We start from the raw sequence: 22776 nt of genomic DNA, 5'->3' as shown, positions 1-22776 counted from the left end.
CCCAGGCACTGAACTGACCTGGAGCTCTCCCTCAGGCTGAATTCAATCTTCCCCGTTCAGATCCGCAACCAGTCATGAGCAAAATTAATTCCTCCAAGTAGCTCTGAATGCCAGACAATGTCCTTTCAGGATTAGTTACCAATGCTAAATACAGACCTTAACGGCACTGCAGAATCTGCTTAACAGCTTCGACTGAAATTAATTTGAGTCACATTTTAATCACTGCTAGTGATAAGACACAAATCATTATTGCATTTCACTGCTTTTAAAATCAGATTTTTCAATATTTTATTTCATTAGTCACTCTCAGCGAAGGTCATTTTGTGACACCCTCTCAAAACCCAGAACATGTTGCAAGAATGTTTAGTCTGTCTTGCCTGCCAGAATTCCCTGAGGCTTTTTATTCAAAATTTTCCTTATTCTTCTAGTTCGGGGACTTGAGGGGAGAGCTGAAAGACTTTAAAATTAAACATTTCAGTGATTTTTTTCAACTGGTACTTTGTATTTCAGCTTTGGAAGTCAGCATTTCTTTAATTGTTTCTTTCTTCCTGACAAGATGTATAACTGGCAGAAGCTTTGTATTTCAACACAGAAATTAGGACACTGTTTTCACTGAAGTGGTGTTTTTTCTTTTCCACAGTGACAAGGAAATCTGTAACTGCTCTGGAAACCAAATTTGTCATAAAAGAATAGGCTTCATCTGAGAATATAAAATGAGAACAAAGCATTTTTCCACTGATAGCATCTACACAACAGGACACAAGCTGTTGCTTTTGAAATGCCAAATACTTTTTTTTTTTTTTGGTGGTGGTGGTGGTGGTAGTGGGATTTTTTTTGTTTTGTTTTTCCTTTGTGTGTGTGTTTTTATTTTGTGTTTGTTTTTAATATTTTACATCTCTTAATGAAGATTTTCCATCCTGCTTGATCACCTCTCCTGCTTTATTCCTCTTCCAGAACTGTCTTACCACTTCTGGTATTCCCCAAACCATTTGAACACACAAAATGCAACTTATATAATTCCTTCTTCTCTCTTGTCTCCTCAAGACTGGAGCTTTTTTCACCAACCAGTTTTCCATGGCTGTTCCTGTGGTATTCCCCAAAATCTGCTCTTCTGTTTCTTGCTACATTTCTCTACAGGAGTAGAAGCCAGATCACCTTCTTCCCTGCAGGCCTACATACAGTTCTGGATGCATTTCTTTATTGTCTCTCTGAGCCTGGCATAACTAGCAGAGCACCCATACACTAGCCAACTTTCCTGAGAGGACAGAATGGCGTTTTTACCACCTGTTGTTAAGCAAGGTGCAGACCATGGCTGACTCCTCCAGCTGCTGGGGCCCAGACTGGTGCCTGGGATCCAGGGCCTCTGCCCAAGCCAGGAGACGCGGCTGCCGCTTTCCCCTTTGCAGACCCAGCTGGTAGCAAAGCTGGGCACATACCCCAGGCACACATGGGTTTGCGAGTTAATTTAGTGCCAGCAGCCAGCCTCAGGCACAGGGGCTGTGATCCACGGTCCTGCTCCAGCCCTCATTCTTCCCTCATGCTGGTCCCCCAGCAGCTGGTTTGGGAGCACGCACTGCTCCCATCCGGGGCTGGGAGGAGAAGACCCCACTCCTCCAGCAGCTGATGGCAGGGCCCTGCTGGTTCCCAGAGCTAGCACCACAGCCCTAGGCCTACACCCCACAGCCTGGCTCCAGCAGCTGGCACTAAATTCCCTCACACACACACAGGTCCCACCCTGTGGGACACACACACACATGGGAGGGAGTGTGAACACACACAGAGAGAGTTGAGAAAAGGTTTAATGAGAAAACACAAGAGCATGGGACAAACTGCAGTGACCAGGCACAGGGTTCAAGCAGACAAGCGTACTGACTGCCCCATTTTATACACAACTAGCCCTTCCCTACTCTTTCTACCAACTCCTCTTTGATCCTCCTGCTGCCCTTCCCCTGCACCTCCCCATGGCACCCAGTTTATGCACCCTCCCAGTCTGGGTCCCTCTTATCAGCTGCAAAGTCCAGCTTTATCTTCCTGGAAGCAGGCCTCTAGTTTGCAAGCCCATAAACCTGTGTGACTTTGAGGTTTGTTTCTGGTCATTGTCTCCATTTTACTTTGTCGGGTCCTTGTCTCAGCATTCTGATTATAGTTGCCTCTAATTTTTATTATTAGCCCAATTTAAAAATCCTCAGTCAGGCAACCTTGCTTGAATCAACATTACCATATTCCATCTCTTTCCTTATCAGTCTGTACAGGTATCTGGTCAGAGTCTATTTCCACTGATTGATCAGGACCTGTCTGAGTGGTTGTTCCCTTTCCCTTTCATCCGCCACCCCCCCACTATCCCATTTTTGTCAGACGTTTTTTTCCTTCAACAAATAAACAGCCTCACACTATACGTACCCTTATATCCAATAATTGGATGTGATAATTGCTGTAAAAAGACAAACATCATTCTCTAACTTTTGATCTGATACTGTCTAGAACATGAAACTACCCAAAGTTTCTAAAACGCTTGTGTTTACAAGAGCTTATGACCGAAGTAGTAGGATGTTTCACCACTTTAACTATTATGAACAAGCTATACTTGTTTCTTTTCTTCTTTTGTACTCAGTCCAGTCCTTACCAGTGCATTGGGATCCATCTTCAGTAAATGGGACCTTCCCGTTTTCACTCTGCCCTTCAATATTGCAGTGACTTTGTACTTGGCAGCCACAGGACACTACAACCTCTTCTTCCCTACAACCCTCATCAAGCCTGTAGCATCAGTGCCCAATATTACCTGGACTGCAATCAATGTGCCTCTGGTAAGTTTCTTCCCAACTAGTTTACGATATTTCATTAAAAATGTGCACATGAAGACATTCAGCGCTGGATAACAATTTTGAATAGGTCAGAATGGGCATATGATATGTACAGCCTGTAGCAATTCACAGATAAATGTCTTGGCTCAGTTCATTTCATAGAAGACAGTGCCCTAAAAGCCCCAGGGACAGTCCTGGCTGACCCAGCAGAAAGGGTGATCAAGGCTGAGGGAAGAAAGATCCTGATCTTCTCACTCCACCTAAAGCTAGACTGCCCTAAAACATGGCTCGAGTACTCTTGATACAGAAGTACATCTCGATATTCAATCCCACTGCCCAGATGTGTTTAAAGGGATGTCAGCAGGACAGTCAATGACAATATCAAAAGAGGGAATAAACATCATGATATCAAAGGGACAGAAATTCATTTACAACCAATCCCCACAGGCCAGATCTAGCACTGGAAAAGGTTTTGTTACATTCACCTTCACAAAGAAACATAAAGATAACTGGTATATTTCATAAAATATAATAAATCAACCCCACCACAGTATTGCTGCCTAGGAAGCTTACTGTTTCTCTTCCACTAAAGGCACCCCCAACACACCCTGTGTGTTTGTTGTTCACACATATTACCACATTACCATCCCAGAAGAAGCAAAAGTCCATCTTTAACTTGAGGAAGTTCAGACCAAACAGTGAAGTAATTCACACTGAAGGACAAAATACTCACATTTACCCAGCAGCCTCACTCAGAGCCAGGATTGTTTCCTTTCCTTTCTAAACATTAGCTTGGATGAAATAACTGTTGTGTCCTCAGAGTTAGAATAACATGCCCTTTTCTGCTGGCTGCTGCAGCTCTTGCAATCCATCCCAGTCGGTGTTGGGCAAGTGTATGGCTGCGAAAACCCCTGGACTGGAGGTATCTTCCTTGTTGCTCTACTTATCTCCTCCCCACTTATTTGCTTGCATGCTGCAATTGGATCTGCAGTGGGGATGTTCGCAGGTAAGAAATATTTACCAAAGTCATTTTTGTAACTAGAGTACCTTAACCCAAGATGTCAGGAGATTCTGTCCAGACTTAATAGATGAATGGGCTTAGATATACTTGGGAATACACTCCTATCCTTGAAAGTCTCTCTAAATTCCAAAGGTCTTACTGAAGGTCACTCAACATGGTGAAGGCAAGAACAGAAACATACTTTCTTTAAGCTCTGAATTTGGTAATAGATTTGTAATTCAGGCAGGTATTTGTTCCACCTTGATGAATCCCATGGAGATGATGATTTAAAAAAAAAAAAAAAAAAAAAAAAGAAATAATTTCATTGATCTCTTGCCACCAGAAGTATGTTAAATTACAACCACGAGCAAAGATCTGCCTCAGAGCTAACCAGTCAATGAGAACAAACAGACTTTTCTACTATAGAGTTCATTCTACCTTGCTGCAGATTTGTAAAAGCAGCTCAATGAATGCTGCCCAAAATAGCCTGTCTCTGGGAAACAGTCTTAAGCTAAGACAGACAAGATCAATGCAATCAGAGCAATTTTAGTTTAAAAAAATTATGATGAAATAAGTGTGGTCTGAGGCAAGTACCTCTAAAAAAAGGTGCAGACATGCAACATTAAGTTCTGATTTCTGCTCTGAAAAGCTTTATACAAGATGTCATCTGCCTTGCATTTGTCTTTTTAAACAAAACTATCCACAATTTGTACAGTTAAGAGCATTTGGCAAGTTGGGTACAGATCTGACATTTAATCTAGAAGAGAAAGGTCAGGGGAAAGTCTGTGGGAGTAAGTGTGGTGAAAAGGAACAGAAGACGAATGAGGGCATTATAGCAGGAAATGTCTTGATCTTAAAAATAAGGTGGCCTGTGTACTACATATTGTGCTATCCTTTTTATTGGTACACCTGAAGCCTGTAGAAGTACCTATGACATCAGGTTTGGAGCAGACCCTCAGCTCCCACCCGACTGGAGAATTTCCACAGCAATGATGGAGTGGCCACATTTAGTATTTTAGCAAAGGTCACTCGGAAAAGATGGAAAATTCTGCTTCCTCCCACAAAAAAAAAAAAAAAAACACTCAGCTGTTCCTCCAATACTGAAGCTCAGGGTATGCACGAGCTTTAAACAATATATGTGAGCACAGATTTCTGCAAGCAGTAAAGCTAAGCCAGAAACCCCTCGTGCACTCTGGCTAGATCCTCCATCTGGAGATCTGGGGGACTAACCACAACACACTCAGGGCATAAGCAGGAAGTTTTTCTGAAAGAAACCTTTCTGACTGACTCAAACACCAACCCCAAGGACATCATCATAGCACCAAAATCATAAACTTCATTTTATTTCACCTTTTTTCTGCACATGGTTGTCATGCAACTGTGAACCCAGTTAAATGTCTGGATATCATAGGGAAGGGGGATTGGGTTCCCCGCAAGTCACGGATCTTCCTGCAGATACTTGTCATACCTGACCTCAACACCCTGCTTTTTTGTCTTGCAGCTCTGAGCATCGCAACACCCTTTGACAGCATCTACCTTGGCTTACACAATTACAACTGCGCTCTTGCATGCATTGCGATTGGAGGCATGTTCTATGCCCTGACCTGGCAGACTCACTTGCTGGCACTTGCTTGTGGTATGTATCTTTTACATTAAGGGGAGCCAAAAATTGATGCAGCCACACAGTCTATGAACAATACAGGCTTGGAGTCAACTGTGGACTCCATGTTTTGTTTGCTGCAAAATATGTCACTGTGCAAGAGTTATTTCAGTGATGGCATCAGATATTAGTCACAAGTGGTTGCAAGTCAAGTGCGGAAGGAAGGGTCTTTAGATACTGATAGCACAGAAACATCTAGAAGGGGCAGAAGCAGCAGGGTTTGTGAAAGCACAGCTCTGCCATGAGCAGAAGCCTAACAAATTCAAAACTCAGCAGATTCATAGAATCAGCCATTTCATTTATCCTTATAGGAAATGCATCATAAATAGAGAGCTACTGCACAAATTCAGTTCAAAATCAAAAATTTTAACTAATTGTTGAATTCTAACATTAAACCTCACATCAGGTAGCTGGGAGGATCATTTCCGTGCATTTGGACACTTTAATATTTCTGATAATTTCTTTGGAAAGATGAGCAAGACTTTCCTCATCTTGAGCTGTCTTTGGTTTTCTTTCCTCAGCATTATTCTGTGCCTACTCTGGAGCAGCTTTTACTAATGCCCTATCTGTGGTAAGTTTAGTTATTTTGGGGGTTTTGTTTAACTGTACTCTTGATTTTATCATTATATAAAGCCAAGGAAGTTCCTCCAAATTGTCAGTTCTGACAGCATTGAAGTGAGAATGCTGCAGCCAGCACCAGGTCTTTTATAGATTTCACAACAGTTAACAGTGCACCTGCAGACTACAGCTGCAAATATGATTTCAAAAAACTTTGGAGTGGGAGTGTGCGTATGTATGTGAATTCCAGAAACAGCTTGTAGTTTGAGATGCAAGATTTAGTTACAGGCAGCATTTTTAAACAAATACAGCAGTCTACTGTTTTCCTTGCTTTTTCCAAGGTCTTTTTCCACACTCTCCCACCATTTTTTTTCTCCAAGTTTGGTCTGGCAACAAGAACTATACAAGTTAAAAAAATGAAAATAAAAAAGCCACTGCTCTCTTAAACATAAACTGATTGTATCTGGACAGCTCAAGAAAGAGATGAAGCCAGAACAGCCATGTTTTGTTTCTTCTTGAAGATCTGAGAGACTAAAGCAAAACCATATTTTAATAAAATTGATTTAGTAACTTACAAGGAAAAAAAAAGAACTAGCAGCTTAAATGCATTAAATGTACTCATCTGGCACCTTCTCAGCAGAGCGTAGGTCCACGCAGAGGGGTTGCTTTGTTAACCACACCTGGTTTGGGGATGCATCAGGGAAAAGGACACCTATTTCTTTTCTTGTGACCTCGGTTTTGGCAAACTCCAAGCCAGGTCAGGAGGTGAGAGCACAGTGCAGGACTGAGGGTTGGACACAATGCCAGGAACGCATGGGCACTGACTGTGAATGTTTGTGAGTAGTACTCTCAGAACATGGTATTTGACAGGATGGTGAAAGGTTTCAAAGTGCACCTGTCTGTCCTGTCCCCTCCCAGCTCGGACTGCCACTCTGTACCTGGCCTTTTTGCTTCTCTGCACTTCTCTTCTTGATGATAACTTCAGACAACCCAGCCCTCTACAAAATCCCCCTCTGCAAAGTCACCTACCCAGAAGCCAACCGGATCTACTACCTGAGAATGATGAGAAGAGCATCAGAGAGCAGAAGAGAAGAGCAGAAACGAAAGGAGCAGAAACCTTCGTGTGGCTCTAAAATAAGCACAGGAGGCACCCCCCTGTGCACCCCCAAAAACAGCCGTGCTTACTGATTTCCAATGTCCAAGAGCAAGCAGTATCAGGGCAGTTTGTCAGATGCTAGCCAAGCACTCTGCAGCTACAAACACCACCTTTGGCAGTGGTCTGTGAGCCAGGGATTTGGCACTGTATGCTGGAGGAAACACGATTTGCCCTTAAGCTAAGCTTTCCAAAAAGCACTCAGGTAACATAATAACAGCTGCCTTATCAATCCACATGTTATTAACTTGAAAGCCACCTCTTATCAACAATAATTATAAGAATAGGCAGAAGAACATAAACACTGGCAAGAGGCTGCATTTAATCTTGGATATGTAATTTAAAAAAATAAATATGCTGAGACGAGACGTGGCATCTAATAATAATAATAAATAATGTAAGAAATCAAGTGCTGCACTTTAAATTAAGAACATGTACATCTGAAAGTGGAATAAACAGACTGATCTCTTACTTCCTTGTGTCTCATCAATGTCTAATCCTCTTAATCCCTCTTAACAGCTACAGCACACACAGGTAAATTCTTACAGTGTGTACTATTTTTGCTGCATCTTCTGACTCCTCATTAAGCTCCAAGACAATGAAGGTCTAAATATACGTGCTTTAATCGTACTGGAAAAGTGACTAGCTAGCAATGATCAAATGTTTTTCTTTTCCTTGCATCATTGTCTGTCTTGCAAGATCTATCTCCTGCAGTCTGCAGGATAGCAGATCTGAATCCCCACATGCATCTGGTGGGAAATAGGAGCCTTTATATAAAGAATGATATAAACATTTACTGTTGGCAGCAATTACCAGAGTCCTTTCTCTCCCTTTCTTAGGGAAATTGTTGCATTAAATCACAAGCAGTGAACAAGTCCAAGTCTGCTCTTGGTGTCTGTTGAGGCTTGGCCTGGGATCTTCACATGGGTCTTCAGTATCTGGGCTGTCCCAGAGAAACCTCATGAAACACCACCATAGTTAGTCATGGGAAACTGAGGAGGACCTTGGTGCCGTGACACTCAGAGGAGTGGTTTCTGGCAGGCATAAAGTAAAAGAATATTGCCACTCTATGCTTCCTCTAAGTCCTTATAACAGGGAAGGGCTAATTAACCAAAAGAGTACTATCCTTGAGAACCTTTTCCAAAGCCACTGAAAAAAAAAGCCTACCAGAAAGGCTTCCTCATCTAAAGCCACTTCATACGATCAGTTTAAAAATCATGGACCCAAATGAACTTGAAGATTTAAGGTTAAAATCCGGAGAGACACCACACAATGTTCAGATTAGATTGTTGTCCCTTCGGCCTCTTGATGTTGGGCTGTTTTGCAGATTTATTTGAGGCTCTCTGAGCAAACAGATAGGAGCCGAGCTCTAACTTGAACCTTTTTTAAAAAAGGTGGGCCTGAGCCCTGCCCAAGGGGATGTCTGTGTCTTTATAAACTTTATAAAGTTAGCAGCACCAGAAACTGCCACTCTAAGCATCCCCTAAGCAGAGGCACCCAAGATTGAATTCAGCCTGAGGGACTAAGTTATGGTGCTATTAAAAAGCATCTGAACATACTTAAAACAGGTTAGGCCATTCCAGGGACTTCAGTAAAGTTTAGGTCCCCCAAATGGATTACAACAGATTCAAGATTCCACCGCGTAGGACAGCTTCACACACGCACAAGACCAGATTTCAGTAGGCATAACTCTGTCATTGAAAATGTAGGAACCCAATGAGTTCTTGAGCCTGCTCCATCCCACAGACTTTCACCTATGTTACACCTCCATCCCATTTTAGACCTCAGGCTGACCTCTGAATCCAACCATACATAGGCCCTCCAGGAAAGCACCAAGGGAACCAGCTGGCATTCCTGCATGCCACAAGTCTTCTCAGAGACTAATAAAAGACCAAGAATCCCAGCAGCCTGCCCAACACGTTAGTCAGAAGACTTTTGCTCTGCTTAGAGGAATGGGACTGACCACAGCTTGACACCTTGCCTACCTCTATTAAGGGGAGAAAGATCTGACAGACGTCCAACAGCAGCAAGTCAAAAAGCAAATCCATTTGCCTTTGGCTCCCATGCAAATCCCAGCAGCCACCCAGAAATGCTGAGCTTTTACAAGCTGCAGGCACAGATGTATTTCTTTAACACAAGACCAAGGGAGGGGAACCAGTGATTTAGGAGAAACAGATTGTTTGCAGAAGCAATCCATTACCCAGACACTGGACAAAAGCAGTGATGCCTTCAAGCTACCAGCAAGGGCTGCTGCAGGTGGATCTCCAGTCTCAGCCAGAGTCAAATGGCACTTGTAGGCTGTCCACGCAGCTGCATATTCCTGCATGGTGATTCCAGAAAAAACAACACGGGACAAAGAAACCATCAGAAAAGGTGCCGGTGGGCAGAGAATGTGGTGGAGGGCCACAGATTGCCAACCCATCCTTTTAGCCACAATACCAGCAAACCAACACTAGCAAAAAAGCAGTCCTGTACAGCCACTACAGATCAAAGACATCTCAAGGTTACTACTTCTGTAGAAAAACAAAGGCAGAATAACACATGAGGTGATACACGGCTGTCTGAACACCTTCCCTCTATAATAGCCAATGAAATATTAAACACACTTGAAATAGCAGGACCTGTTCATCTGCTCTGCATAATTTAAATTAGCTCATACACAATCCACCATTAAAGAAGGAATTGAATAGTAGCAACAGTTACAAAAATTACTGTAATAGAGTCAGCTAAAATAATGCTAGAATCACGTTTTGTTTTCTAAGAAAAATATCAAATGTGGTTAATTATGCCAAGCATATTATTTATTTTCTTAAAAATAAGAGTAAAGTCCAAGCACAATATGGTTACTGGAAAGAATTTGTCATGAAAGAGCCATTACAAACTTTAATTCCTCAGCCACAAGAGAATCCATCCTGAAATCAATTAGCAAAACAATTTCTAGAGTTGAAACCATCCATAAAGAATAGGGAATAAACAGCAGTCAAAAGATGTGAATAACTATACCCACTACTAATAATTCTTGAAAACAGGCAAGACAAATATCAAGTGTCTCCTGGATGGGAGCAGTAGGCAATAAAATCACTGACTGAAACTATCAGTGAAGCAACCCCAAGAGCAGGCTATCAAGTTCTACAGAAGATGTCAAGAGAAAGAAAAAATTAGTTTTTAATGCAACTAATAAGTTGCAGCCATTTCCAGAAGCACCACAGATTTAATATAAATTAATTCTGCCAAAAGGAAGGGGAAGGGGAAGGGGAAGGGGAAGGGGAAGGGGAAGGGGAAGGGGAAGGCCCCCCAAAAAAGTGTATTTTGTAGTTAGAGCAGTTACTCCAACCAGTTCTCATCTGCAGCAAGTGAAATGAATAATCATGCACAAATCAACACCTGGCATACGTAAAAACAACTTCCTGGAAACGTGCCTTCAAAAACCAAACAATGGCAAATGGGAGCAAACTACCTACACCATGTGGCTCTAAGAAAAATATTTACCTTATTATTCTAAATGTCATTTTTTCTTACTCTTCTATTTGCTTCTGACACCCCAATTTAAAATAAATAAATAAAACACCTTTGCTGTTTGAGATGACATTTCCAGCTCTTCTCACACACATATAGGTGCTTCTGTTGTTATCAGTTGCAGAGCCTCTAACAGCAAAAGCTGAGGTGAGTGCTTCATGTCCTGGCTTGGGTATTGATTACTCCAGAATGATCTGTTAATCACTCTTCATGAACAACCAGCAAAGCTCTGCTGAGGTAACATGGAAGGGATTTGTCATCTCAGAGAACGTTGGTGGCACAAGTCAGAGCCACACTGCCATCCACACCAGAGCATCTCATTCCCCACAATCAGCTCCCTTCACCTGATGGCCTTTTCCAAAGGGGATTTGGGCTTTATAAAATCTGTCTCTTGGAGCAAGGCACAGAGTTTGGGCCTTCAATTAGATCTGAAGGTCTGAAGTCACTGATGAAGTTCAATCCCTCCAGCCCTTCCCCAGTGCCTTTGCACAGCCCATACCGCAGCAAAACCCCACCTGCTTTGGGCCTTGTACCCATTTTCATCTTGCAGCAAGAGTCAGGTTAAACATGAGCACTTAAAACAGGGTAGCTCTATATTTTTGTGAAGCCATTTATAGTTTGTAAGGGGGAGGGGACTGGAGATGTTTCTTTCCTTCCTGCTTTCCTCAGTAAGTTCAGCTGAAGCCAAGTCTCAGAGGTTTGTTAGGACTGAAGTTGTTAACTCGCCTCAGGAAGAGTTTGACAAGTCGGAGGCATGGGCGGTTTGCAAAGAGTTGACAGGAAGAAGAGAGATTTCTAGCCAAAGGCTATCAGAGACCTATCCGAGGCCCCTTTATATAAGGGAATTCTCCAGCAGCAGAGATTTTGACAGGAGCTGGTAGTGGAAATTGTGACATGAGCCACCTAAAACTCGTTGAAGGCCTCGCTAGGGTATGTTTCGGGAAGAAAGTCCAGCAACAGAAATTGTTTGAGTCGGTCAGGGCTTGGTCTGGGGCCACACACGTCTTTAGGCTCTTAGGAACAAGGCATGCTCAAATGCCTCCTGCCAATGCGTAATAAAACGCATTTCATAAATTACTTCCTCTTGAATTTTGCTGAAGCTCAGCCCAAAGCTACAATGAACAATTTCAAAGCCTGACCTCCCATGGAGACATATCTCCTCAGCACACAGCAGCAGGATCTCCACGTTAGCTGGGAAATGGAGTGAGTGCTCACTGATAGGCTTTTACAAGTCAAAAAAAAATAGTGCTATAAAATGTTTTAAGTGCTTCACTGGCCTGAGTAAGAGAGGTTTGATTTGGGCCTGCAGCACACAGTGTGGCTGTGTTTTGAGCTCAGACATGGAAACGGTGAGGTCTGCAGCGCACTGACATCCAAGAACCCCTCATGTATTTTCTTTTCAAAGCCCCTGTGCAATGCTGACCCCTCTTCTTCCCACAGCCACCACTACAGACCGGTGTCTGTGCAAGCAGGAGAGCCAAATCGTCAGACAGGGAGGGCAGGTGTAGCTCCCAGCTGGCATCCTGGCAGCATCCAGCAAATATCTGGAAGGGCTTTATGCTCCAGAGGGGTACTCCAGTAATACAGGCTCTCAGCATGAGCTGACAAAAACAAAACTTTACAGCATGTTCAAATATTACAAGGCCCTAAACTTTCCAGCTGCTAGGAAGTTGCTCTGTGCTTTGTCAGTGCCAGATATCCCTGATCTGCAGGGATGTATATATTCCCCAACTGTTTTGTTGTTGTTATTTTGTTGTTGTTTTGTTTTGTTTTGTTTTGTTTTTGTCGATCAGGTTTGCCAGGGTAGCAGAAATGCCAGCACTCTTAAGGGTGAGGTTCCTTTACCAAACCCTGTCCCCCTGCTTCCCTTTACACAGACAGGTGTGTTTTAATTTTGAAGATGGAAAGAGCGTTCAAACAGGGAACAAACCCTGGTTGCAGCTGGTTTTGCAGTTCTCATGGGGTCCTTTGCAAACTCTCGCAGCTGCTGCAACAGCTAGAATTCACACATCCCCATGGCAGGATGAGAAGACCGGGGAAAGCTCTGTGGGAAGCAAAGGTTTCCTCCACCACACTTTTCCTGAGAACAAGCAAACAGTTTGCATTTGGGCACCTCCAGCTGCAGCTCAGCACCTCCTGAGCATTACTGGTTGCCTCAGAATATTTAGCCACTTAAGCTGCCATGGAGCTGCATCCTCACATTCCCCTCCAGGGACTACCCTTTGCACAAAGAATTGAGACAGACCCAAATCCATGCTCCAAAAGCACGCGGCTTCACTCAACACAGAATGGGCAAGGTTCAAAGGCAGATGGGAGCCTTTCCAAAGACACCTAGCTACGTTGCCCACCCAAAATGCAGAGGTGCAGGTATATGGGCTGCTTAGCACATCTCAACAGCCAAGGCTGTGCAAAAGGCCAAGGCAGACATAAAGAGACACCCTTAAACTGCTCAACTAGCATGATACAGAGCCTGTTTTTCCCTCATTTCAGGGCACTCCAGCCTGCACCTGACCTTGCTTTTCTCCTTTTCCTTCATTTCAGCTGAGCACTGACAGCTCCTCCCTCTCATCCACAAACCTCTGCTATGCTAAGCCATGCAGCCAGAAGCCAGGCAGCTTCTTCCTGGCTGCAGAGAGAATTAGGAAGGTGAAGATGATGACGAACTATCAACCAGCTACGGTTTCTTACTGGAGCTGAAGGAGTTTATTTCATTTGTGTAAATTAAATCCCACTCAGGGCATTTTCCATTCCCAGAAATTGAGTTGTCCAGCACACGTGACTTTTTTTTTTTCTTTTACCTACTACAAAATGTGAATCTTTGCAGCAAATAGATTTGTGTGTTTGTGTATGTGCATAAAAATGCTGCTCTGCAGTACTGCTTACAAAATCCCATAAGCATCTACAGCCAGTGCAACTACACCATTTAGCATCACACTGATTATTAACTTTTACCTCTTCCTATAGTCTGCTGGTCCATTTCCAGAAGCTACCAGCCTTTTTCGTCTTGCTGATCAGAGCTGCAACCCATACAATGTACAGTATAACACCTTCCACTTCTGTTAAGACCTACTTGCTAAGAACATAGTAACCACAGGGATTTATATGTTGAGTTTCTTTCTGAAACCAGGGCAGTGTTCTGCTCTTTCCTAAGGCCTAACACCTTCATATCCTACAACATTTCGGCTTGTGAGAATGGATTATTTCCTTGAAAGCAGGCACGGACTTACGTACGCACCATAAGGGCCAAAGAAGCAAAGAGGGAGTGAAACTCTACTATGCTGAGATCAGATGCAGGGATGTTGAGGGAACTGGCTCTGAAATAACAAAAGGGGATGAAGCAGCAGAAAAGTGCATTCCCTTGTATCATAAAAAATGAGGCAATCTTTGTCATTCTTGTGGGGCTAGTGCTCTCTTGAGGTAGGTCTGGAAAATGAACCCCTTTGGATCCGGGCTCACCCCTGGTGCCAGAAGCACACAACAGGGGTATGAAGCTGGAATTCAGAACTGTTTGAGTTGCAATTTCCTCTCCAGTTCTGAAACCCAGTTAACTTTCTGATACAGTTAACTCTGGGCTTCCAAAACCCTCTACTGGTTTAGGACATTTCAATCTGGCTGATGTTGTTTGCAAAGCTTTAAGCGACCACAAAAACAAACAGCCTCAAGGTTCAGACTCATAGCGCGAAGCTATGAGTCAGAGTAGGTCCTGGAGCAAAGACACAAACAGGATCGTGCCAAGTGTCAGTAGAATTAATACTCCCTCCTCCAGGTCAGAAGTACACAACAGGGAAAGAGGAGAGGATCTGAAGGTGTCTGAAGCTGAAGACGACTGTACCAGAGGCCAGTGACCTCCAGACAGGTGTATGTCATCCTGGGACCCAGCTGGACATAGTGAGTCATCAGAGCTGGGATCACGATGCTGAAAAGAATGATTTCCAGTGGTCCCACTCGTGCGTGTGACTCCATCTCATTTCCACAGGCTTCCAGACCAGCCACGTAATGCCCGTTGCTGCTAATAAAAGGGACAGTGCTGCCTGGAAAAGGGGCAAGGAAAAAAAATCCAAACAAGGGGACCCAGCCAGATAAATGCACTTGGTTTTTCCTTGACTTGCATTTCACAAGGCTTCCTGAGACAGATGACTCCCTGGTTTTAATTTGGGCTTTGGAGATATCTCCCATGCTGGACACCACAGCTATGTCTACACTAGAGAATGGAGTGGTGCCATGTGGTGCACATCACCACCGAGATGGCACCCAACGTGGGGCTCGAAGTGTTGAGATAACAGTAGAATTGATTAAAACGCATACAACTAACACACTTACTCACTAGTCACCACGTTCAGTGTCCTGTTAATATTGGCTTGTTTGATCGTATGTCATGCAACCCATGTCATGTTCTCCTTTCTCCTCTATATCCAATCCGACAAAGTGCTACAATCTGTGTTCATTGTTTTGAATTCGCTGTGCTGCCAAGCACTGACCTTGAGTTTAATCTGGCATTCAGGCTCTGCACTGTTATCATTTGGGTCTCATGGAAACTATCTTTTAGAGAATATTCAGAACTACACTGCCATCCTTTCCTCGTCTGGATGTCAGTTTCTGAATAATATCAGCAATGGTACCTCCTCCTTCTTTCACAGTGGGCTAATTGCAACAGCTTTTGAGTATTTTGAATATCTATGTGTAACCCATATATTGCTATTTCTAATTCTCAATAACGGGTTTCCTCTTCTCTCTAAGATTAGTCGATAGTTTGGAAAGCTTACCCGGGAATCTGTCTCTAGACAGTCTTGTGGCAGGTGGCAAGGTGTGTGGGAGGGTATAGGCGGGTACCTGTCACGGGTGTTTCCTCCAATAGTTTTGAAATTCACCCCTGAACAAGTGCAAAATCCTAAAACCCTGATAGAATGTTTGAGAGTCGTATGCCCTGACCCTGATAATGCTGGAGAATGACAGGTCAACTTTGCAAGGAACCGGGAAAGTGCAACAAGGACTTGAGCTAAGCTGGTGCTGGCGTCCAGACATCCAACTCTGCCTGCCCTGAGCAACCAGTTTAGCAGATGAAGACCAAATCATCAACAGTTCTTATGAACATTTTCCAAGACCTATGGAATGAAAAGATACACCTGCCTATTAATCTGTTAAAGGACAAGGAATAATGGTGATGAGAATACTTATATGCTAAAGTATGGGGGATCTGAGAGTGACACAAATGTTATGGAATAAGGGGTGGAGGTTGTGCTGGGTCTGGCTGGGATGTTAACTTTCCCTGCAGCAGCCCATACAGTGCTGTGCTCTGCACTTGTAGCTAGAACAACACTGGTATCACACCAATGTTGTGTCTGCCGCTGAGCAGCACTGGCACAGCATTGGGCCTCTCTCTAACCCTCCTAGGGGGTGGGCAAAGAGTGCAAAGAGAAACATCACCAGGGCAGCTGACCTAAACCAACCAAAGGGATATTCCATACCATGTGATGTCACACTCAGCAATAAAAGGTGGAAAAAGAAAGAAGGGAGGGTGGGCTTTCATTGTGAAAAAGTCAGTCCTCCTCCCGAACACCGGCTCTGCTTCAAGGACATGCTCAAGCATCGCTCATTTGTGGGAAGTAGAGAGTAATTTCTTTCCTCTGCACTTCCACATAGCCTTTAGTTGCTTTTTCCCTTTTCTCCTCCCTTTTCCCCTTTCCCCTTTTTTTTTCCTTTAGTGAATTATTTAGTTAATAATAATCTTTCCTTAATAATTATTATTTCTTTTCCCTTTAATTAAATTATCTTTATCTCAACCCGTGAGTTGTTCTTTCCTTTACTTCTTCCCCGCCTCATCTAAGGAGGGGGAGTGAGAGGGCGGTTGTTGTGTTTAGCTGCCTAGCACAGTAAAGCCACCACACAGCAGCATCTGTGGAAGGCGTTGGCTTTGGCCAGCTAGCACACTCCCAAGCCATTCTTCATTTCAGCAGCAACATTTTAAATAAATTTCTTGAAAAATCTGCAAGTAAGAGACAATTTGCTTGCTAACCCAGCACTCCACTGTTCCAGCCTGCAGGAAGAGTCTGAACCTCTGCCTACCATTGGTGCCAAATTTCCATGATAACACAGAATAGAGCTTTCTTACACCCTACTCTAACCATAAACCATTTCTGACCTACTCTTTACACATGCCTGCCCCACTCTTATCCCAGGATATTGAGACCATGGCTCTGGATCAATAACTAGGTTTCCACACACCAGTTATGCACACTTCTAGCTGTGTGGACAGAGAAGCTGAGCCCTGGGAGCAGGTCAGGCTGGACAGAGAGGACAGTGGGTCTCCAGAGCAGGTGGACAGGGAGGGAAGTAGTGTGCATGCACTATGAGAAGTACTTAATTTGGAGGGCATATTTCAGTTTCCAGAGGCTTACACAAGCCCAAAGCATGGGGAGATTCGACCAAGACAGCACCAGGGAACTGTTGTTTCTGAGGCATCTAAAACTTGACATCCGAGTATTTGCTCTGATTTTTGTAATGCACGTGAGACTGTGCCAGAAACATGCCACGAGAGGGAGACGGACAGCAGAGCTGGGCCCTCCAGCATTCCTGATAGCCATTAGCTAGAGAAAACACTGCCAGTTGTTGCGCAGAGGAATGTCAAATAACAGCTTTCCCTGGAGAATTTTTACAGGCCAAAATGAAGGGGCAGAAGCAGCCTGCACCAGCTTGGCTTTTGGTCCGCTCTATATAAACCCTGAAATATTTCCCTCAGCAAACAAGTGTGAGATTGTGACAGACCCCTTGCATGCTCTGTGGTGAAACAGATTTTTCCACTCTGCTTTTGCTCATAAAAATGAGATGATGAAAAGCAACGTGGCCACAGATGCTGATGGAAACAGACCTGCTGATGTTGCTTGTCCCTGCCTCCAGGACATCTCAGCCCTTCCTGGCTGGAGGAGCTGCCTCCCAAATCAGCAAGTGGGATGAGCATCACCTCCTGGTGATGAGCTGGGTGATGGGGCAGTGCACCCTCAGCAAATCTGGAGAAGATACCAAACTGGAGGGAGTGGTGGGTGCACCAGGGGGTGCCGTCCAGAAGGACCTCAGCAGGCTGGAGAAAGGGGCGCTCAGGAACCTGATGAGTTCATCAAGGAGAAGTGCAAAGGCCTTCATCTGGGGAGGAACAACCCCAGACACCAGGACATGCTGCTGGAAAACAGCTTGGCAGGAAAAACCTGGGGGTCCTGGTGGGCGGCAAATTGAGCATGAGCCAGCAGCGTGCCCTTGCCACAAAGACGGCTCCCTGCCACAGGAGAGATAGGGACATACCAAGCAAATCCAGCAAAGGGCCATGAAGATGAATCACAGAATCACAGAATCACAGAATGTCTAGGTTGGAAGAGACCCCAAGATCATCGAGTCCAACCTCTAACCTAACGCTAACAGTCCCCACTAAACCATATCCCTAAGCTCTACATCTAAACGTCTTTTAAAGACCTCCAGGGATGATGACTCCACCACTTCCCTGGGCAGCCTGTTCCAGAGCACCTGTTCTAGAAGGGAAGGCTGAGAGAACTGGGACTGGTTTGCCTGGGAAGAAAAGGCTAGGGGTTCGCATCTTATCAGCGTGTAGAGATGTCTCTAATGAAGGCAGAGCCAAGCCCTTCTTGGTGGTGCCCTACGACAGGAGGTCGGCTCCTGAGACTGCCCCGCACCCCAGTAAGGGATGATGAGGAGCTCACAAATACCACCTACATTTCACACGGCCACAGCCCAGCCTAGCAGGACTTTTAGCAACATGCATACGTGGATTTGCGTCACTTTAAAGCACCCATTGGAGTGCAAGAGCCAGCGCAGCTCCCTGTGCACACCTAATCCACACCGTGCAACCAGAGCCAAGGAACACAGCCAAAAGCAGCAGTATAATGGCAACCTGCTACTGAGCGGTTTTCAGTGCACCTCTTGGAGGCAACTGAGCCTGGAGAGGGGCGTGGAGACAGAGCGTGTGAAGCTGGATGAGGGCCACAAGGGTGTCTCCTGGCAGAGCTGACGAGCTCCAGCACTGTACCCAGCTAATACAGCCAGCTCAGCTCCTGCCCGGTGGGGTGGCACAGTCGGGGATCGTTCAGGCATCCCTCCAAACAGCTCAGGTACCGCATCTGGTTGGGATCCAACCACCAAACCCTCTTCTGACAATGCCAGCTGAGCTCACGCCAAGAGGTGTTTTCAGAGCCACCGTCCTGCAGAGCACAGCAGGCAAAAAACAAAAATAAAAAAAAAAGTCCACCATCAACCTGCCTCACTGGCATGAGATGAGTTACATCACGGATTCAGCCTTCCTAAATCACACAGGATTTAGGTGTGAGACACAAACCCCAGCTGCCATGTCCTCCTTGTCCACCAAGTGGTCTTCATGGCTACCTAAAACCAACAGGCAACTCAGTGGTCACCTGGAAGTGTCACCTGCATGCTCAGCTTGTACAGCATTACCTGATCACCTCACCCAGAGCTGGTGTCTCTCTCCCAGGTAGGTGGAACCTGATGGTTCCATAGCAGGCATATGGCATGTCCTGGTCATTTTGGACTCTGCTGTTTTAGTCTCCCCACCTTGCATCTCAAACCCCACAAGACAGGAGCAGACCTCAGGAAGAGGTCAGAAAAGCCAAAGGCCAAAAGACAGGGGCAGCTCAGCCTGGGGTGGTGGTGGGCACCCGACTTGGCAGGGATTGAACTCCACCTGGGGCATTTGGCACCTGGGACAGTCCCTCCCCACAGCTGGCCCTCTACAATCCAGTAATCCCAATGCGTGGAGCTCATCACTGCTCTGCCCCCAGTTCTCGGCGCAGGCTGTGGCAGAGACCTCATTCCCACGTAGGTACCAGCAGACTGATCCTGTCAGCTATTAACCAGCTGTTTGATAAGCTGAACAAAGCCTCAGCCCAAGACAACCAGCCCACACCTGCGATACTTTGGCTTCTTTGTGAATCTCCTCCAGTGTGTTGACCTCTTTAAAGTGCCAGAATTGGACATGGTGGCCTTGAACCTGGTCTCCTGGAGGACAAAAGTGTCTGCCAAGCCTGCAGATCCACCTCAGTGCTCTGCAGGTGGAGGTAACACAGCCCGACAGCCATCCCTGCCTGCCCCCTGAGCTGCAGCCCTTTCACAAAGAGCAGACAAAATGCTGTGTTTAATGACACTGAGGCCAGGTCTGAAACAAGAGAAACGTGAAATCTAAAGCTCAATCCCACCAGCCTGTCCATGAGGCTCTCCCAGCTGAATTACCCCCTGCATCTCCCTCCTTTCGAGGTGCATGGATTCATTCTACTAGAGAGAAAGCTGAGGCAGCCCAGGGAGTAATGAACAGTAAAGGGAAAAAACTTCACTGAAGTGGAGAGAAGCATCTTCCCCTGCAAGGAAATGTTTTCTTGCCTCGTGTAAAATGTTCTGCTGGGTACAAAGTCGGTGGATGGCAGCATCTGGCTCTCACATCCACTGGTGCCTGGGAGATCAGACACACTTTTTCGTGCAGCAATGCTAAACTGACAGCCTGCTCTTAGGGAGGGAAAAGGCATAAAAAGGCATCCAGTCTCCTGTTAAAAACATCTCCATCAAAAGAGAGACACCCTGGGAATGAATGCAATGAGAATAACATCACTTCAGCTCTCGCAGCAGATGCTGTATTTCCACCGAGCTGGAAGCAAAGCCGTAAGGCTGGAGGTCTTTTTTGGTTCAACAGCAAACCACTGGCCCCTGCACTCAGGGGAAGTTGCAAGGGCACTTCTCTAAGCTGTCACTCTTCTAGGGTCTTAAAGTGAACTGAGCTGTGGTTGAAATTAGCCTAGCAGGTTCCTTAAGTTCACAAGCTTTTTCTCTGCCCTTTCTCCTATAATTCATCCTCCCAAGACTTCCCTCTCCAGCCTCCTCTCTGCCTTTCATGGCTATTTCACAGCCTTATAAACCTCTCAAATATGCCACTTCTGATAGTCCAGATTCCTCCAGAGAGCCAGGGAGGCCAGGTTAAAAAACAAAGATGGAAAATAACAAAAACTTGAATTTCTCAAAAAAAAAAAAAAAAAAAAAAAAAAGTAAAAAGAATCATATATTAAACAATGGAGCCAGGTCCTTCGCTCCAGTGCATTAACAGAATAGTGGCTCCAAAACCCACCCAGAAACAGCTGAACTCAACAGGCTGCAAACTGTGGTGTCTAAAGCCTCCACAGAGGGGACATCTCAAGCAACGCTTCTGCTGTTGGGTTCCCTCTCCGCTGTAGAGCCAACAACGTTTTGGGAGGGAGGGAGGGAGAGATGCTGAGTGGTCCTGAATGAGGAGATTAACAGCAGAGAGGACTGGGTCAGGTTGGCTGAGAGTCCAATTTGAAGCCTGGAGTCCTTCTAAGTGATGAAGGAGGGGAAAGGACAGAGTTAAGGGAGATTTAGTTAAAAGAAAACATCAACAAAAGCCAAATCAAAACAACAACAACAACAAAAGCAGCAGGGAAGAGGACATTTGGAGAGGCTACTGGCAGGAGACCAAGAACAGAACAAGAGGAAAGGTGGAGAATTCAAGAGGGAACCTTCTTGACATTTGTTTGGAGCTCACAAAGTGGGAGGAGAAACAAACTAATTAGTAATATCAGGACAGGAGCCATGCTAGCCTATATAAGCTGGTGGGGCATTTTCTTTTCCCCACTCTCTTAGCCCTGCTTTCCCTCTGTACCAGCCAGCAAAGCAACAGCTACCCCGAGCTCAGCCAAAAGGTAAGACTGTATTGCTCCTTCCTTTTAATGCACAGGAAAAAAAAAAAAAAAAAAGTGCCTTACTGACCGGCTTACCTAGATCTTTCTCCCCAAACCCCTGAACAAAGAGCTTTTAAGAAGTCCTCCTGCATGAGGGCAGCTAAGGCTCAAGAAGAAAGCAGAGGCTAGGGAATGTCACAGAAATTTCAATTATTGAGAATTTTCTAGCAGGCTGAGGATTTATTAGTACTTCCTAGCACGTTTGGCTGAAAACTTTGAGGGGGTAAAAAAAAAGTAACTCTTTAGCATCTCCTTTTCCTGCCTTTCCCTTCCACAAAATGAAAAATGCCCAGACAGCAATAATATGTAGTTAATGTGATAGCATCTCTGGATCTCTCTGTGCCAGAGAGACAGATCTCTGAAAATTGAATTGGGAATGCGCTTAATGAATATTTGAATCTGAGGGATGAGTTTCCTTTTGAACTATTGCTTTGAAATGTGTCTTCTGTGGGAAAACCTGAACTTTTTTCAGTGAGGGTCAAGTGCATTATAATCTCTCTGGTTCAGGGAGTGTGCCTGTGCAGTCATGTGTCCCTATACATAACACAACACTTACCCAGCTTTATTAAGCCCCTGGTAACATTACTCAGGCTAGGCTGGAATCAGGGCTGCTGAGGATCTGGCCCTTTCCTCCTATTGTGCTCGGATGCAGGAATTCCTTTAAAAACATGCTGCACACAGAGCTGGCTGCCTGCACACTGCACGGCAGCAATTTGGTGAATGCAAGGCACAATGACTGTAATTGTGCGGTAGCAGCTCCTTAGACACACAAATACCACTCAGCAATTTAAATCCCCTTCATTTACAGAGGAATTTGAATTTTGTCAGGGAGAGAGGAAAAGCACAGAAAGAGGAGAAAACAGCAGATAATTTTGCTGCATTTTCTGAGATAAAACCCAACGCCTAGCAACACAGGCACCAATTTGGAAATAACTATTACCTGTGAGTCCAAAAACAATTAAGCCAAATAAAAACCTCTGTCCCTTTCCCAGCTGCACTCACAGCACCACTATTACCACACATAACACATAGTGACCGTGTCAGCAAGTGAATAGAAACCTGTTTGCAGGCCAGATGTTGCAGGAGGGCAGCACCAGCAAGGAGACTGCTGTGCTGCAGTTTTAATGAGGCATTGCTGAGATGCCGCAGGTGTGGCGTGACATGGAAGGAATACACACAAGGGGAAGAGAAATTGACTTAGGGAGACATGAAGTTGCATAACATCAGTGTTTTGCTACGGGACATTCATTAACTCTCAAATGATTTAAAAAAAAAAAATGTTTCCTGGCCCTCTGATGACTTCATTTTCATGCAAAAGATTTTTTTTT

At 44.8% G+C, this 22776-nt stretch overlaps 1 protein-coding gene across 1 annotated transcript in view; it reads left to right on the top strand.

Annotated features, from left to right (window-relative positions):
* LOC101796621 (urea transporter 2) overlaps positions 1-22776 on the top strand; it is a 319983-nt gene that overhangs the window by 285389 nt on the left and 11818 nt on the right. The window contains exons 8-13 of the mRNA XM_038170394.2: positions 2612-2804; positions 3660-3807; positions 5303-5437; positions 5983-6032; positions 6938-7198; positions 7692-7706. Of these exons, the coding sequence (XP_038026322.2) occupies positions 2612-2804; positions 3660-3807; positions 5303-5437; positions 5983-6032; positions 6938-7198; positions 7692-7706 (802 nt within the window). The remainder of the gene's footprint in view (positions 1-2611; positions 2805-3659; positions 3808-5302; positions 5438-5982; positions 6033-6937; positions 7199-7691; positions 7707-22776) is intronic.

Source organism: Anas platyrhynchos, chromosome Z (assembly GCF_047663525.1).
Source record: "Anas platyrhynchos isolate ZD024472 breed Pekin duck chromosome Z, IASCAAS_PekinDuck_T2T, whole genome shotgun sequence".
Taxonomy (NCBI): Eukaryota; Metazoa; Chordata; class Aves; order Anseriformes; family Anatidae; genus Anas; species Anas platyrhynchos.
The sequence above is the reverse complement of the archived record's forward strand: the minus strand, read 5'-3'. Positions and strand labels throughout refer to the sequence as shown.